We start from the raw sequence: 19,256 nt of genomic DNA on the forward strand, positions 1-19,256 counted from the left end.
TAATAATAATAATAATAATAATAATAATAATAATAATAATAATAATAATCCCCTTAGTAAAAACCCTCGTCAGTTAAATGGTTTTTAATTAAATGCTTCTGTAATACTCCACAAACCACTAGAGGGCGGCCGCGGCTAAGGCAAACCCTGTGACTGATTCCCGTAAACAAGCCTGTTCTGTGGCCCACAGCCCTGGTGTGGATTCTCACTCAGTGGCCCTGCGGTCACAATACAACTGCCCACAGGGGTTCCAAGGCTGCAAATCTTTACAGAAACAGATTGCTTTGTCTTTCTCATAAAAAACAGCTGGGGGATGGAAATGCTGACCTTTCATTTCAACTTAGAGATTCTTGAATAAAAAACATTGAAGAAGAATCAATGTCTGAATTTTGCTAGTGAAGAGTACTGAGTATCTATCTCAAGGGCTGCCATCAGAACAAACAAATCTGTCCTAAAGGAAGGGGAAGACGAGAGCGCTGCATAGAGGCAGCGATGGAGACATGTCGTCTTTCTTACATATTCTCAGGAGGAACCAGCTCTTGGAGAGCAACATGAGGCTGGGAAAGGTGAGGGTCAGCGGAGAGAGGAAGCGCTTCAGCGAGATGGACTGCCACAGTGGGCTTGAGCACATCAGAGATCAGGAGGACAGTGCAGGACAGGGCGGGTGCAGATCTGTTACTCAAACATCACCGAGTCATAGTTGACTTGGCGGCACCTAACAACCAAAGTGTTTTCTGCTCTCTGAATTGCTCGAAATATTTCTAGGAAAAAATATATCCTTTACTAAGCTCATCCTTAAACAGAAACATAGAAAAGTCTTAAGAAAACAAATTCTCGTATGGGGGTGGGGGAGGGAATATCAGAATAGTTTCATTTAGACAAAAATAAAGTTGAGAATGACAGCAAATCAGGTGGGCGTGGCTGGGCTGCAAAAGCGGGTCCAAATCCCCCATCACTGCCAGATCCCTGATAAAGGATACGTGAAGGTTCTCTCTCCTATCATTTTGAAGTAGATGCTGCAGTATGTTTTAATAGTGCCACAATCTTCTGGAAGTTTATATCCATACTGAAAATGAAGTACAAAGTTTAAATCACCTTGTAGGTAAAGCATACTTAGATAACCAGAAACAAACTTGAATAACTCCTGAGGAGGTGTGGGCCTCCTTCACTCACCAGGTCATCCCAGTGCATCTGGAAGTCTCTGTAGGAGTGCAAAGGGCAGTCAGGGGGTGTGGTGTGAAGAAAACTTAGTATCTGTCCCATCTTCATGCTGTGAAAAAGAAGAGCTCTAGATCATGGTATCGTTTACTTGAGCCAATGCTTAAGTATAGTTTGATGAGTTAACTAGGTGACTGACTCAGACACAGGGTTCAAAGCTATCTCACTACCTACACTTCAGTGAGAAATTAACCATGTGCTCCTGTTCTAAAACACAAATGTAAGTTAAACTCAACAACTGAAACTTTTAGGGGAATGTAAATTGAGTTAGAAATTATAAAGTAAAAAAAATCAATAGCCATCAAGATGAGGAAAAAAGGACAATAACTAAGAAAATGGCACCACACCAAGATATGCCTCAAGGCTGTTGACCTTCAGCAAAGGCTGTGAAGTGTGAACTATCCAATCAAACTGACATTCCCCTTGTACTTCATCTCTGCTCAATATTCAAGAAGGCAAGTAAGTCAACCTCTTTTTTTAAGCAGAACAGAATTTCATCCCAACAATGCTTTTTATATCAATATCAAGCCTTTCCGCCTGAAGACAGTACAAACTGAAAACTCAGTTTTTCTTATATTGTGTCAGACCACCGACTATTAGGCATAAATGGATAAGGTTTTGTTGCTGTTACTGTAATAGTGGTAATTTTATAATGAGAACGCTGCTACTTTAAATTGGATATTTTTAAAAGATGTAAACATGCATTAAGTTATTTCAGTAATTTTCTAGAGAAAATGGAAATGTAACTAAGGCTGACACAGGGAACTTTGGGGGCCTAGTGGAGGAGTGGCGCAGCCAAACCAAAGGCAAGTAGTTCGAATCTACCAACTGTGTGGGAGAAAGAAAATCTCCTTTTGTGTGACTTACAGCCTCTGAAAACCCCCTGGAGGGCCGACCAATGGCACATCACTACAGCATAAAGATGACAGCAGTGAGCTCTACTTTCACCTATATCCGTGGGATGGAGGCAGCAGGAGAGGACGTGTTCTACGGGAATCTGCTCACACACCACAAAGTAAAGGCTCACCTTGGTAAGACGTAGCACCAGTTGCTTGAAATGGAGTATTTCTCAATGACTGCCTTCTTGTTAGCTTCAAAATTCTTTGTAACACTCTCAGGAATATGAAATTCTCTAAGCTTTTAATAGAAATAAAGATTTTAATACATAAGTCCTCAAAACAATTTGGCAAAGGAAAAGATATTTTTAAAAATCCTATTTGTTATGTGTTTCTATCATGTGTATTTATTTATACACATCACAGAGGTAATTGCAATGCAGTCTTATATGACCACTTTCCCAATGCAGCCAGAGTGACCTGCTCACCCTGGCCTCCTCCAACAGTAAATTCTCCTTCAAGTAAACTCTTTACTGCTCATCTCTGAACCTCTATGCTGTAACTCCTTATTCAGTGCTTGTTTTCTGTTTCTCTGGCTCTGTACCAGAGGAAGCTATTTACATTTGTAAACATAGGTTTCTTAACCAAATCCATTTCCTCTGAGTGGTGGATAAGCACTTGACCATCTTTGGGGCAAAGCATGGTGCCAGCCCTTCCATTCTCACCTCCTGGAACCTTCTCCCCTTCTCTAGCTTTCCTCCCCCAGGGCACTGGCACTGGTTTTGCTGTTTACAGTTCACCTGGTCTGGGAGTTTTACAGGAAGGCAGAAAGAGAGACCTCCAGTGAGGTGAAAACAAAGGCCTGAGTGAGAGTGCTCTGTACTGAGACAGAGAGGATGGTTTAACCCATTTCTGCAGCATCTAACTCTATTACTTTTCCAGGTACTCCAGCACAAAGTAATGTGGCTGACTTTTTATTGCCTGGAGTATTCGTAAGTTTTTGAACTCTACACATGCTTAAAACCTTGGCCACTCAGGTTTGTCTGAGTGCTACCATGTCAAGTGTCTGGCCCTCCTTTGAACTCCTACAGCATCTGTGAAGACCAATAGCCCCAGCCCATGAGATGGGGGTGAGGGAAGCAAAACCCTCAAGGCTGTAGTGAGAGGAAGACAAGATATGTTCGTGGTGTTAGGAGGTGAAAGAAAGATAGCAAAGACGTGCAGAGCCTGTTCCAAGCTGGGACAGATCGCACTAGTTGTGACGTACTGTGTTTAAGAGATAAATTGCCTAACCTTTGAGATAAGCAAAGGATGGTTAGGGAGGTGATGGCCACAACCATTAGACTAGATTGTAGGTGGAATGGACAGACTGTGGATTTAGAGACAGGGAGGACCAGGTTCAGATATGCACACTTGGTGGGTTCTCACACAACCTCCGGATGCATCAGTTCCCTCTGAGGATGTTCTACCTTGATTCACAGACTCAAGACAATTGCATAGGTATAGTGCTAATTAACGCAGATTCTTCTATCAACCGGTAAACTGCCCAGCTGTGCTGGCACACTGCAAGATGCAGATAGCAACTGGAACCAAGCTTGTCTTCATTTATGATGGGCCCTCTGGGAACAAACCCATGCTGATAAGCAGGCAGGCGGTAATTACTATTTCCTCCTTATAGTGCCAATCGCAAGACTTGGGACCTGACTTTCTCTAGGGAATGTGGAGATACAAGAGAGATTTTTCTGTGAACCTCGCATTAGAGTAAGAACTCAGTTGACACTGTGAAGGAAAATCAGAGCATAAACAAGAAGAGGGGAAGGGTGGCAACCTGCAGGCCACTTGGATACTATGTATCCTGTAAGAGACCAGAAAAGGGAAGGTCATCTGCTGGAATAACAGGAATGGTGACCGACAGGAGGGAGCCGGTTCCAGAGACCAGGCCAGACAACTGAAGACTGATGGGTATCGGGGGTGAGAAAGAGAACAAATCAAAGACGACAGTAAAGTTTCTAGTGAGGCAATCACTTACTGGCTGTGGATGTCACTGGCCAAAAAAGAAAACACAAAAGGAGGAACAGATTTGGGGTTGAGTAGAGTAACAAACAAATGTGTTCACTTTAGACAAAACTGAGTCAGTTTCCACTTGATGGCACAGACCAACCACTACCACCATTAGTACAGTCACGTGCAAGATTCCAAAACAGAACAGAGAGGGTGCAATTACCCAGAAATATCTGGTTGGTATGAATCTACACAACACATTTATCCAGATGGGGGAGCCTGCTGGAGAACGCTGAAGATGGGATCCTAGGAGAGGGGAAATAGCATTTATTGAGGGATAACTGACACAAAAGACTCTACTCAGACTAATGGAGAAGGCAAGTCCTTCTATTAAGAAGGCAGAAAACGCTATGTGTAAAAATACATTAAGAAATGTTATCAGAATGCCAGTGAAGGCAAGATGATCTTTACCATCAGCTAGAATAATGCTTTCATACTTGATAGTAAAAGAAAAAGAAGACATTCAATGCTGAGACAGACTAAGGTTATGGAATCCTGAATGCCACTGAAAAGGGGTTTACAATCTGGGATGATGTGACCAGACTTATGTCAAACTGATAGTAGTGTCTTCTTTGCATAAAAATAGTTACAACAATAAAATAAGCTTTTAAAGATATGAATTATAATAAACAACAGTGCCAACATTCCTGCTAAAAATTAATAGTACAGTATCAACAATAGGAAAGCTAGTTTTAATACAGTATATAGTAAATATAGGGAGCTCTGAAAGCCTAGTAGGTAAGGAGTTGACTTGTTAACCCAAAGACAAGTGGTTCAAATCCACTAGCTGCTCTGAGGAATAAAAAGGAGGCAATCTTCTCCCATGCAATTTATAACCTCTGGAAACCTGGCAGAGGTCAGCTATGGGCCAGTTCTGACTGGACAGCAATGAGTTTCTGGGTGAGACAGTAAAGACACTGTCAACCCCCACATAAAACTCACTGCTACTGAGTAGACGTCAATCCACAGACACCCTGCACTGGAGTTCTTTTTTTTTTTTTAACTTTTTTTATTTTATTTTATTATTTTTGTGTGAGTGTACCGTCAAATCAGATCTGACTGGTACAGGAGGAGATTGTCCCTCCTTCCCCGGCAGAGCATCTGGTGGATTCAAACCATGCGCCTCTGGGATTGTAGTTGCAGCTCCTTACCACTAGGCCACCAGAGCTCCCCATGCACTGGAGTTCTGAAGCTGAAAATCTTAAAAGGAAGTGACTTCCTATTTTTCTCCCATAAAGACGGTGGATTTGAAACAGTGACCTCTCAGTTAGTCCCCCCCCCCATACAACACCAGGGTTCCCTTTAGTGAATATACTAACACAATGTATAGTAAATACAATAGCTAAGTACTGGCTATAGGATATAATAGCAGAAAAATCTGTACTACCTCAGGAGGTGGCAGTCTAACGGTACACACCTCTATACTTAGACAAACCTGGGTTTCTGTCACGTTGATGTCTAATACTGAAAAAGAAAACAGTTAACTGTGAATTGTGTAGAACTACTACTAAATCCTATCAAATTAAGTATTTTTGTAACAAAGAAATTACTCTCAATTTATCCAAGCTAGAAATTAAAAGATCCTCCCCACCCCGCAACAGAGAACAATTCAAACAATCACTGTATAATGCTTGATAATCTGCAGCTGAGATACAGCAAACAGCACAAAATATGAATAAGGGTGGATGGGTGGGTGCGTGTGTGAAGGAAGAGATTTTGATTTACAGAGTGAGGCTAAATAAGAATGTGAGACAGCTGAGAAAACCCCAGAAGCACCTTATATCACATGTGGAAATATAGAGACTGATCTCACCATGACTGACTGGAGTAGTTCCTTGACTGACAAGTGTCAAATACACTGGCAGATCTAGTCCAGATGTTCTACACCCCTGGGGCTTCTCCCTTGCTTTTAGGTAATTAAAATGGTTCTGTGGCAAATCTTGTTAGGTGCCATCGAGTCGACCACGACTCCAAGCGCTCTATGGACAGAAGATCTGAGCCCTGCCCCAGCCTGCAGCAGCCTCACCATTTCTGACATGCTCAAGGCCATTACTGCAGTCACTGTGCCAAGCTACCGGGTTGGAGTTTTCCCCTCTAGATAGTGGGAACCTTTGGAAAGGGCAGAGCCTGGAAGAGAGCCCAAGGGTAATGTAATGCTCTGTTTATTGATTTGAGAACTGGTTACAGGGATATGTTCAGTTAGGGAGAATCCAGTTAGCCACATTTTTCTTTATTATACTACATTTCAATAATTGAAAAGCAACTTAACATAAGGGTGAATAACTTTTCTCATGTAAATGGTCATCTTACGTCTTTTCTAGCTGCAGTCTGAGGATGAGAATGAATTTACATAAGAAGCCAATGGGCCAGGGGCAGGGGGTGGGCTGTGGGAGCAGAGTGACAGCACTGCGCAGCTTAACCCCACACCAGACTGCACAGGGTGAAGAGGCTTCATGGAGACAGATGTAGACCTAACAGCTGTGGCTAACTGTTCAGGGTTGGTTCAGTGTGTTGCTTAGAAAACTGCTGGCCTTCCATACAGCCTCATATATCAAGCAAATATTCTAAAAGATCACATAATAAACTAGATACTATTTTAGATTATCTGCACTCCTTCAGACCTCTTCCTTTCTTTATTGTTTTTCAAACAAGCTCTGACAGTTTTATTGAAGAAAAATATGATTTCTTTTTCACCAGTCTGTTCTGGCATGCTTCTAATGATACCAGGGTGCATATTCAATAGTATTTCCCACATGCTATGTCCAATATTATTGGCATTGGAGTGATGGACACCTATTTCAGATTTCCTCATGAGTGGGCAGTTGTTAAGAGGATGACCACCCTGGCTTTTCAGTGCTTGCTCTTGCTCATCTTCAGAGGCTGCTTGTACCCAAACATGTATTTCCCACTTTTCATAACAATCTGGAATTTAGAATTTAGTAACTCCAGATATCCGCACCTCCCCCTCCATTTTGAAGCTACCATTTCCCTGCCTTAGGTGCGGTTCAGCCCTCAACCAACAGCTGCTGACAAGATAACCCAAGAAGGGTAAAGGAAGGTCTAAAGCACAGGTCTAACGACAGACCTACTCAAGGGAACGTCACCAAGGCCAGAAGTGTGTTTTATCATTATCTTTAAAGAAGAGTAGTCACATTTTCTAGTAAAAAACAAAGCTTTTACTTACAACAGTGCTGAAGAATATTGATGGCATGATCCCACAAATTAAGCATTATAAATACCTGAAAAATTAAGCTCTTTCATTGTCATACTTTTCTTTAGAAAAAATGAAAATGTATTTTTCCTTCCAATTATGATGAATGAAATTTTTTCTCAGTTATGGAGAGATGTATTTTGAACCACATATAATTTCCCAAGTGGAAACTCTAAGTTATAAGAATATCTGTTAATTCTGATATAACCTAACTATCAAAATTATAACCCTGTAACTCTTTTTAAAATAAGAATAAATTATATTAGTGATTTCTCTACTGATCTACGGATAAATACCTCTTTACTTACCAACCGCATTTTGCTTTCCCATCTGAGAAAGAAAATCTTTTCCTTAAAAAATTAACAGGATGTGAAAAAAAATTAATAGGCTAGTCTTTATTATTACAACTGATAAATCATGCTTGGAAAGAAAACTTTAATGTAAAATTATTAAAGGCAAGGAAAATGCTTTAACATGTAGTTGTTAAATATGAAATTCTTCCCTCAAATATAATCTCCTGCTATAAAATACTTAACAGTCATATCTGCAAACAAAATTCCAAGAATGCCTTTAGAGTTCAACAATATTGGCAATGACTATTTTTCTATAATGCTTCATAACTTAAATGTATATCATCCTAAGTGCCAAATATTACACAACAAACAGTTAAAAAGGAAAAAGAAACATCAACAGTTTCAGAATATCATCCTCAACTAGAGAGATGACATTGCTATGGGTTAGCTTGCAAATGCTTGCCTGGGACCCTGCTCCAGAAGTATTTCCTAGTCTTAGCATTACAAACAAATGAACACAAGACAGCTAATCTAGGTCTCAAGGCATCCAGGACTAAGAGATGTTACCTTGCACCAAGAGGTGGCCAGTTTGATTCCAGGCTGGCGCAAGTCTCATTTTGATCGAGTATGAAAGGCAGGTTTGGAGAATTATAGGAATGACTCTTTGTGGTGCCTCCACCTAAAAGTTTTAAAGACAAAAATGCTGGAAAAATTAATGACTGGCCTATCCCTATGAACTGAAAGCAAACATGTCTGAGTTCAGATCACCATCAGGCAGCTGTGCTACCTCTGATATATATTCTAGTAATCTCTCATGTCGAAGTACCCTCAACTCATCCCATATGGGGGTGAGTTAAAGAGGCAGAGAGATATTCACTGTGGAACCAAGACTCTTGCCATGGTCTCACAATCAGATGTCACCTGCCTCCCTGGCCTGATAAGCCAAAATCTATAATGCAGCTGTTCTAAGACTCTGAGTCACCTTGTACTCTGCACCACACACAGCGAATCAGACCAGAACTGCTTGAAATGTTTTTATAATGTTCTAATGCAACAACATTGAGGGGGTGGGGTGGGGTGGGGAATCAATCATTAACATGGGTACAGATGCAACCAATTAAAAAAATGAGGACACTGTGAGCAATACTAAGTTAACAGGGACCAGGTCTAACCTTTTACCTGAATGACTGAAAACGGGACAGATCCTGTGAAAACATTCCCGAGACACTGGCCACCAGGCTGGAAATGACTGCTTAGAGGTGGGAGACAAAGGAGATCACTCTGTGATCACCCTGAGTGGGTTTCTAACCACAGCGAAGGAAGGGCCTTTCAGACACACTGTGACCTCCCTGGGTCAGCACAGGTGAAAGCCAGAGTCTGGGGGACCGAGCCCTGCACTATGAGGTTGTTGATGAGTCTTCCTCTAATCCTGATGCCATACTCCTCCTTAATTAAGCCAATGGAATGGCAAGAAGGTACCCAGTAAAAAGGAAGCCCTTCCCTTTTGACATCTAAATGTGCACAAAATAACTGGGGAACAATGTTCATAGGCATGTCAATAAATTAGGAGACATGTACTCTAATTTTCAGTAGTAGAAAAAACACACTGCATACAAAATCAATAAAAATAATATCTGAATCCATAGCCACTGGTGAGAGTCAGCGCCCAGAGCCATCAGGGGCTTTAAGCTCATTGCCCACTACTGTGGTGTGGACAGCTGAAACCCAGGCCCCGACAGGCACCTGGCGGGGGGGGGAACCCAGACTCTACTTCATGCTCTGCTGGAGAAGGAGGGGCAGTCTCCTGTACCAGTCAGATCCAATTTGACGGCGCGCGCACACACACACACACACACTTTTTCTTTTTTTAAAAAAAAAGACTACTTCAGCCATCGCGGCCCTCTGCCTGGGGCAGGCTGCCCTCGGCCCCCGGCCCGGGGCGAGCCATCGCGGCCCTCTGCCCGGGGTGGGCTGCCCTCGGCCCTCTGCCCGGGGTGAGCCGTCGTGGCCTTCTGCCCGGGACGGGCTGCGCTTGGCCCCAGGCTCAGGGCGAACCGTCGCGGCCCTCAAGAGCAAGAAGGCAAGCAGCTGTCACCCAAGACCACCAGTAAGGTGATAAAGTGTCCTCCCTTCCCCCCTTTATATCTACGCCCCTGTTCAGCATGAAGAAGCCAGAGAGTCGGCATCCAATTCCCAAATCAATAAGACAGTTGGTTTAATTACTATTGGAAAATGCTTGTCATTCCTCTGTAGCATCTGGTCCCCACTGGACCCTCATCATTTCCTTCACCTGCTCCCCCCACCGACCAAACTGTGCAGCTCTGCAACTGCATCCTGGCCCATCCTCACCCTTCTGCCCCCAACCCTCATCTCCTTGTACCCCCAATATGTTTTTCCCAATAAAAAAAATTTTAAAAAAATTAAAAAAAATAATATCTGAATAAAACAGCTTTTAAAACATACCTTAGCACCACATTTTTCGACATAGGCATTAAGCTTTCCAGCTTTAAAAAATGGTATCTATGAGAAAAATCCACGTTTTAATAAGAATGTAATCATAAATACATTATTAAAGAATGTAACACTAAGGAATTTATACATTATACAACAGAGGACCATCATCCTCAAAGAATGATCATGGATTCCTTGAAATAGAATCTGAGCACACAGTCTCAGCATGATGCAAGCCTTGCTAAGAGTGCCACAGACCCCAAAACCACATAAAGGAAAAGGTCAATACATTTCATATCACAAGCATTTTCTGCTTTTCATAATATACAAGAATCTCTTATGTATGAGAAGGTCTGATAAACAGTAGCTCAAGTTGTTGTTAGTTGCCATCAAATACAACCCATAGTGACCTTATGAACAAGAAACCTGAAGCCTGTCCTGTCCTGTGCATCCTCACAATCTCTGACACACTCGAGCCCACTGCTGCAGGCACCGTGTCAATCCAGCTGGTAAAGGGTCTTCCTCTTTTTTTGCCAACTCTCTACCTATTCTAGCTTGATGTTTTTCAAGAAATAACCTCCCTGAGTGACATGCCCAAATTATGGGAGACAAAGCTTTATCAACTCTGCTTCCAAGAAGCACTCTTAGCTGCACATTCTCCAAAGCATAGCTGTTTGTTCTTTTGGAAGTTCATTGGATATTCAGTATCCTCCTCCAACACCAAAGGCATCAATTCTTCTGTCATCCTTCTTCACTGCCTAGCTCTCAGATGCTTAGCAAACGACTGAAAAGACCATGGCCTGAATCAGGCATACCTAAGTCCCCAAACTGACATTCTCCTCAATAATTTGGAGAGATCCCTGACTTTCCCAGTGCAATATTACTTCTGATTTCCTGAATGCTAGTACCAAGGGTGTTGAAGTTCAAAGTGCCAAGCACTAATTAAAGAAACTATGGGGTGTATATATTTTAAGATGGCTTTTCCTAGCCACAATTTGACATTGCTGTGTATATGATCAGTAATATGTGAATGGGGGTGTTATTCTATGCACAAGGGAACTGGCTATCTACCATTTCACAAGGGGATTAGCCAGTCTTAACAATCTCTAAGGGTACTGGCCAGTTCTACCACTGAATTAAGCAAGCTAGCATCAAGAGGCAAACAGATCTTCTGGTACCACTGAAGAGGAAGCAAGACAATGTAGGATGTCCTTCCTACTCTAGCTAAACCTACAGCAGCAACACCTAAGGCTGAACTGGAGACTTGATATGAGATAGGACCTGGAGGAGGGGAGAGCCAATAGTGGTAGGACTGAGAACTCTGTTGGATAACTGGGATTGGGAAGCAAACAATGGCAGGACTGAGAATTTAGGAACACTGGCCTGAAGGTGAGAGGATCAAGGCTGATGCACCTGCGTGCACATTTCAGAAGCTATCTTGACTGTATTCTGTTATTAATCTGAATTATAACCTTTTGGCTTCCCCAATATGGTTTTATGTGGTTTGTATCAGATACTGAACCCTGCCAAAACAGGAAGAGTGGTGTTGTGATGAGTAGAAAGAGGTAATGGGAGCATGAGGGTAAATATCTGACCCCATGGGAATTTGTTTTATGTTATGACCCTGTTAATGGGGATAGTTTCCCTTGGTAAAGCTGGTAAAGGTCAGCTATGGCCATCCTCACGTGGCCTTTTCTCTTTTTATAGAAACAGAAATTAAACATAAGATACAATTTTCAACATAACTGGTTACCAACTAGTTTTAAACTTCTAATATCCAGTATTTTTGAGGGTATAAAAAAGATTCTTTCATGCATTAAATCTACTCTTTACTTATCAACATGATCAAGTTCCAAAGACCAACACTTCATGTGAGAATCAGCACTGGACAAAAATACAAGGTAGTCACATCAGATCACAAGTGGAGGATCACTGTGGAAATACCAAATTACACCATTAAATAATCTCCAAATGACTGTGAATCATGGCCCTGTCACACAAACACAGTACCTTAACCTCAACAAACAGCATCACTCTCAGCTGTTGGACAGAAATTTTTTACTATGGTTATAAATGTGAAGTGTTAGATGTTGGATAATGAAACAGTAAGCAAAGAGTAGGTGTATGTATAAAGAACAATTTAGAATGTAGAAAGGAGTTGTGCTGTTATCCCAAAGAAATGAGGTTTGAATTCACTAGCTGTGTTTTTTATATACTGTGTTCTTCCAATATTGGCTTGTTGGGGAATTTTTTAGATTTTTTTTTAAGGATGGACAATTTCTTCCTGTGTGATAAATTTACTGGAGGGTCAGCTATAAGTTGTTCCAACTCTATGGTACATACCAACAAGTTAATAGTTTAAAATGTGTTGTAATTCCACTTCTACTAATAGAAACCTGCCACCTAAAGGTAATAAAGGAGATCAGAATTGCTTCCACTGTGGAAAGCTGGGCCACTTCAGTAGACAGTGTCACAGATGGGAGCCACAGATAGGCAAGGGAGTAGAGAGGAAGCTCCCACTCACTTGCTTTAAGTGTGGCTCTGAAGGACACTTGGCCAAGGTGGCCCACATCAGGTCCTCGTAGCAGACAGGACTGACAGGCCCCAGCTCCCAGCTGGAAACAAAGGAGGACACTTCAACTATTTAGATCCTCCCAGAAGAGCTGTGGGTGAGCATTAACATTACTGGTAAGTATATTCATTTTTCTCCTGGACACAGAGCCTACTAATTGGTCCTAAAAGCCTTCTGAGGTCCCAACGCTTCTCACTATTTCTTAGTTGTTGGAATGGACGGAAAACCTCATAAGCAGTTCCTTACTTCACCTCTACCTTGCATGCGAACTTCCAAGTTGTAAAACAACCCAGTGCTAGATGGAATTTGCTCCAGGACTTAAGAACCATAAATGACATAGCTGAGCCTCTACATCTTGTGGTTCCTAACCTCTACACTATAATAGACAAAATGCTAGTCTATAGGCCTTTTATTGCAAGAACCACCTTCCCTCTGTAACTTGATTTGTGCCACTATTAGAACCTCTACTTGGAATATTATTGCTTTTTAATTTTTGACTTATGTACTTTTAACTTGTTAAATTTGTGTCTTCTAGGCTGCAACACTTCCATGATACATCTTCAAGGATATGTACATGTACGGCTAAGCACAACTGATAACAGTACATCTAAATTCAAAAATCAATCTCCATAATAGTCTATATGTTTCCTACTGCCAAAGGGGCCCTTTAGAGTAGTGAGAGAAGATCTTCACACTGAAACCCACAGTGTCCCTTTTCAGCAGGAAGTAGCTAAGAGAATACGCCATCCCCTTTTCCTTATAAATCAGGGTGAAGTCTCTCTCAGGGAGGAGTGATAGGGAATGGCAAAGGACACACTGACAAAGGAGATTAATCAGAACTGGCTTTGACAAGCACTGTGGCAATTGGACATTTAAAACAGACATTCGGAGGGGGGAGAAGAATGAACTGGGGAGGAGGGTAGAGAAAACAGTGCAACAATGAATGAAAACCCAAAATCTCTGTAAATGTTCATTAAAACTAATAAAATTTAATAATAATGAAAAAAAGAAACCATGGAAATGAGCAAACAAGTACAAAAAAGATATAATTTCAATGATGCTTTCTGAAATACCAAAATAGCACAAAGCTATACATCTAGATGTGCATTTAAAAAGTGTTAATAATTTATCAATGCTCATACAATGAAATAGTGAGCCCTGGTGGCTTAGTGGTAAGGAATTGTGCTGCTAATCCAAAGGTACATGGTTCAAACCCAGCAGTTCTACAACAGAAAGATAGGCAATCTCCTCCTAGTGTAATTAACTGCCTCTGAAAACCCACTGGAGGGTCAGTTATGTTTCAGTTTCAACCGACCGTACCCAACAATAAACAATAAGCAATAAACAAGCATCAGTCATGCCAAAGTTAAAGTCTATTAATGGTTCAAACAACAAAAATATGGTTATTCCTTTGGAGTCATCTTTGAGCTAAGTTTAATACCTGCATTAGTGTTTATTGATACTTCTCCCAGTAACTGTTAATAGTAGTTCATAAAATACTAAAAATAATACTAACCGCCATCACCACCCAAATCTGGTTTAAAATCCCAGCCACAGGTGAAGAAAGAATATCCTTGTGCAGAAGCAGCAATTGCCTGTGGAGATGAAATGGAATACAATATGGTCATTAAAAACAGTATTCTTAACAAATTTTTGCTCAAATGGCAAAAAAAATCTGGATGTGTAGAAAACAGTAAACACATCAGGACCTCTATATTTTTGTACATTTTGTACAAAACTGTCAAGGATCCAGTCAAAAATGTTAGAAATGTTTACTCCTTGGTTTGGGAATTAGAAGTGATTTTTTTTCTATATTCTAAATTTTGTATATGATCATGTCTTGAGAAAATCAGTGATGAAGGCAGAGTACCTCAGGAGAAAATATTTTAGATGTTAAGAGATTAAAACAAGATTGCCAACACAAAGGTAGGCAGGTTGAATCCACCAGTCTCTGAGAGAAAAAGAAGGGCAATCTCTCCCATGTAATTTATCACCTCTGAAAGGTCACTGTTTGGCTATAAATGGTTTCCAACTAACTTACAATGAATGAAGCTCATGACTCATAGCGACCCTATGAACAAAAGGCCTGAAGCTCCTCTACAACTATTGACATTTATCAAAGTTCATAGAGTTTCTGGAGGCATGTTATTTAAGAAGTGGATGCCACTCCTGCTCCAAACCTGTCATCGTATGTTTTTATGTGCCATTAAGTCACTTGTGACGTATAGAGACCCTGTGTACAACAGGTGTGAACCCTTCTCTGTCCAGAGCCAGTCTCACTAACTCTAACACAACCCCCATCACCCCAGTTACTGTATCAATATATCTCATTCTGGGTATCACTCTCCTGTGCTGTCTGCCCACCCTTCTGAGCATGATGTCCTTCCCCAAGGACCGATCTCTCCTGGCCATGTGCCCAAAATAAGTGAGATGGAGCTTCAAAATCCTAGCCTTCAAGGAAAGACTTGGTTTCACCCTTTCCAAGATAGACCTATTTGTTTTCTTGGCAGTCCATGGTATGTTCAAGAATCTTCTCCAGCACCACTACTCAAAGGTATCTGTTATTCTTCTGTCATCCTTAGTCATTGTCCAACTCTCTGAAGCATAGTAAGTAATTGAAAAGACGATGAGCTGAATTAGGCACACCTTTTTATCTAGACTGACGTCGCTGCTCTTCAGTACTCTGGAGAGGTCCAGGAAAGCAGATTTTCCCAATGCAATTCGTCTTTTGAAGTGACTGGTGATCATACTGAGAAGTGGTTGGGGAAGGGAGGGTTTGACCAGATTGTGCAAGGAATGGGGAGGTAGCAGGGCTTTCCCTGAGAGACAAGCCACATGTGCCTTGGGGTGGGTGGGCAGTAAATGTATTGGTTATTTCTGTAAGGGAAGTCTCTTTCCCCTACTAGGTAAAATACTTGTCTGTAAAATATTCTTCTAACAGTGAACATCCAAATTAAGACAGACTAGGAAGGAGGACTGGCCATCCATTTCTGAAATACAACTGGCCTTTTAAAACCCGATGTACAGCAGAGCACTCACATGCAGTGCTCAGTGAATTATTTTTCAGTGTAGCCTAGTAGTCCATCATGTGACTGTATAATAGTTTCACTATCCAATTATTTGTTGACAGGGATTTGGGTTGTTTTAATCTTTGTTACTGTAAATAACAAAGGGTCTGCAATAAACATGTGTCTGCATAGATCTGTTCCTATGTCTGCTCTTATTACTTAGGTTATATGACTAGCAGTGGAATAGCTAGGTCAAATAACATTTTCATTTTCAATTTTTTAAAGAAAAAGCCAAACTTCTTTCCATACTGGTTTCATCATTTTATGTTCCCACAAGCAGTGTATAAAAGTTCCAATCTCTCCATACCTTGGTCAGCATTTACTATTTTACTGAAGCAGGGAGATACACTAATCCAAAAACCATCCTCTCTGGTGGTTTAATCCAGAAGCTCCGGGGTGGGGGGGAATTGCAATTTCCTTCTGTGTGATTTACAGCCTCAGCAAAAATCCAAGAAGGGCTTGAATAACTAATGCTCTTGAACACTTATGTGTTTGTTGGCCATTCTGAATGTCTTCCATGAAGAAGTGTCTTTTCATATTTTCTCTCCATTTTACTATTGGGTTGTTTGTCTTTCTTTATGTTGAGGTGTTGGCATTTTCTACAAATTTTAGATACAAATCCTACAATAGATATGTTATTGCTAAATATTTTTTCCTATTCTCTAAGTTCTCTTTTGGAAAAAAATATGCACATTAGGATTTAATTTTTCTTTTTATTTACTGGTTTAATATTTAGAAGGTCCCGTTCATCTAGTTTTATCTTCTCTTGATTATATATTTTTGTTCAGCATCAGGACAACAAAAATCCTCACCACTGGGCCAAACGGCAACATCATGAATAGATGGTGGAGTTCTGAAATTGTTAATGATCTTATTTGGACTCACATTCAACACTCTTGGTGCCAACAGTCAAGAAACCAGAAGATATATTTCACTGGGGATATCTGCTGTCAAGGAACTCTCCACAGTACAGAGGAGTAATGTCAGGTTAAATCACTTGCTACACATCTGAGAGCCAGACAATGAATAAGGATAACAGAAAAACTGATGTCTTTGAGTTGTGGTGTTGCAGAAGAGTACAGAATATCCATCCCAAGGAATGCCAAAAGAATGTCTTGGAGAAAGTGCAGCCCAAGTACTCCTTAGAGGCAAGGATGACAGAGCTTGGTCTCACATATTTTGGACATGCTGTTAAGAGAGGCTATTCCTTGGAAAAGATTATCATGCATGGAAAGGTGAAGCAAGGGTCGACGAAAGAGAAGACGACCCTCAACAAGATGGATTGGTACAGTGTCTGTGGCAATGGGCTCAGGTGTTAGGGATGATTCGACTGGCACAGGATAGGACAAGGTTCAGATCTATTTTCAAATGGTCACTATGAGTCATACTCGACTAGTTAACACTTAACAACAACAAAGAGAAATTTCTAAGTTTTGTGGAAAGAGCCCTGGTGTCATTGTGAGAAGCTGATTACCTACAAGTGAAATGTCAACAATTTGAATTCATCAGCTGCTCCAACAAGAAAGAGGAAGCTGTCTCCTCTGGTAAATAGTTAGAACTTCAGAAACTCAATGGAGGATCACTAGGAGTCAGAATTAATAGTAGTGAGTAGATGGTGACATTTTGGGGACTCTTGATTTAATTAATATAGAAATTTTAAATTAAAAAAAATTACACTTAAAGTCACAAATATAAAACTTCAACTCTTGAGTTATTTCCATTTCAGGCATTCTAAGCTGTTCTCTAAATGTAATCAAATATACCTGGTAAGAGTAAACTAAAATAATCTTAAATTATATGCATAGATTGTGTGAGTAAATATTTTACTTTAAAAGAAATATTTTTTGAATAAAATTCTTTAATTGTGATTTTAACAAAAGTTTACAGAAAAGTTAGATTTTCAATTCATTCATTGTTGCACATTAAGAAAATACAGATACAGTTTACGTCTAAGGTGAAAATTTATATAGCACAGTTCCATTTAATAATTTTTATACAAATTATTCACTGAGGCTGGTTACTTTTCCATAATTTGTCATTATTTTTATTGACTACATTCTCACGATACGATTCTAGTACTGTAGAATCTCTGACCCCTTACTGTTTCATATTTGCTTTAGAGTAATTTTTGCTACTTAGAGAACTTTTAAAAGAAGACTATTACTCACAGGTAATACCCTTTATTTTGTCAGGCAATCTGCTATCTACCTAAAAGATGATCTTGAGGTATAGTTTAGGTTCAAGGTTAAAGCATAACTCAGGGCAATAGCCTCGAAAAGTTCTCAAGCTTCAACTAGCTCTCACTGAAATTTTCAAAAATGTAAGGTTCTGTTCCACTTTTCCTGTTCTACATGAATTCACTAAAAGAGATGCTTCTAGCAATCTGGTGCTTCCTCGAAAAGCTGAAGGTAGAAATTCCATATATCCCAGCTATTCCACTGCTTGGAATATACCCCAAGAAAATGAGAACTGAGGAACAAATGGAGAGTTGTACACCAATGTTCACTGCAGTATTATTCACCATCACAAGAACATGAAAACAGGCCAGATGTCCAACCATAACTGAATGGATTGAGAACATTCATACAATGGAATACTATACAGCACGCAAGAACAATGATTTTGTAAATGAGTACCTTAATTGTGAGGGACTGGAAAGCATTATGCTGAGTGAACTAATTCAGTCTGATAAGGACAAATACTACACAAAAACATTATTATAGAATGAGAATGAAGATCCAAGGGTGGGGATAGAAGTAGAGGTGTGAGGATGTACGGGGTTGGGGGTATCAATCACAGAGGTTATACAATTTGATGGGTGGGGAGGGTTAGGGAAATGGAAAAGGACTCAAGTGGGAAATAATGTATTTGAATTTTATTATTAAACTAACATAATAAAAAAAACTGAGGGGGGGGGGAGAGATGCTTCCAAAACAGCTCTTCTGGGTCAAATGTTTTAAAAGCCTTAATTCTAAATTGCCTTATTACCTGCACATCTTCATCTGCACAGTCTTAATCTCAGTGTCTGCTACATTTTTACTCAGTATTATCCTGACTGCACAGAGTTTGCTTAAATCTGGAAGAGTGATGAAGAACAGGGACTGTGGTCTGGAATCACTCATTTTTCTGCTGATGGCAAGTCTTCTTAACCAGACCTTTAAAAACAAACAAACAGCAATGTAACAGACTGTCTTACCAATAGGGCTTTCAATACCAACCTAGCAGAGAATTTTGATATTTTATAATGAAATAATTAAAAAATTAGCAAGTAACAGTGGTTAAACATCAGTATTTAATTTTTAAGGTTTTCTAATTGTGAAGATGATAGAGGATAGGGCAAGGTTTCAATCTTCTGTTCACACGGTTGCCAGGAACTGGAGTCTATGTGTTGGCATCTCACAGCAACAACAATGAAAGCATAGATTTTTAAACTATCTCTTCTACACCACAGAGCCATCTGTGATGTCAAGGGTTTATTTTCTGAAATGGCTTTCCTAGCCATTGACTTTGCCACATGGATGAGTGGGATTATAAACAGGGTGTGTT

At 40.4% G+C, this 19,256-nt stretch overlaps 1 protein-coding gene across 1 annotated transcript in view; it reads right to left on the bottom strand.

The window, feature by feature from the left end:
• The window catches only part of LOC102853397 (chromosome unknown open reading frame, human C18orf63), a 39,739-nt gene extending 20,907 nt beyond the window's left edge, over nucleotides 1-18,832 (bottom strand). Inside the window, exons 1-9 of the mRNA XM_006897253.1 lie at nucleotides 18,699-18,832; nucleotides 14,159-14,237; nucleotides 10,083-10,139; nucleotides 8,187-8,298; nucleotides 7,635-7,676; nucleotides 5,503-5,579; nucleotides 2,246-2,355; nucleotides 1,174-1,270; nucleotides 981-1,066 (exon numbers count right to left, since the gene is read on the bottom strand). Coding sequence (XP_006897315.1) covers nucleotides 981-1,066; nucleotides 1,174-1,270; nucleotides 2,246-2,355; nucleotides 5,503-5,579; nucleotides 7,635-7,676; nucleotides 8,187-8,298; nucleotides 10,083-10,139; nucleotides 14,159-14,237; nucleotides 18,699-18,832 — 794 coding nt within the window. The remainder of the gene's footprint in view (nucleotides 1-980; nucleotides 1,067-1,173; nucleotides 1,271-2,245; nucleotides 2,356-5,502; nucleotides 5,580-7,634; nucleotides 7,677-8,186; nucleotides 8,299-10,082; nucleotides 10,140-14,158; nucleotides 14,238-18,698) is intronic.
• Nucleotides 18,833-19,256: the final 424 nt, after the last annotated feature.

This window comes from Elephantulus edwardii, unplaced genomic scaffold, assembly GCF_000299155.1.
Source record: "Elephantulus edwardii isolate Elephantulus edwardi_28Jun2011 unplaced genomic scaffold, EleEdw1.0 scaffold00207, whole genome shotgun sequence".
NCBI lineage: Eukaryota > Metazoa > Chordata > Mammalia > Macroscelidea > Macroscelididae > Elephantulus > Elephantulus edwardii.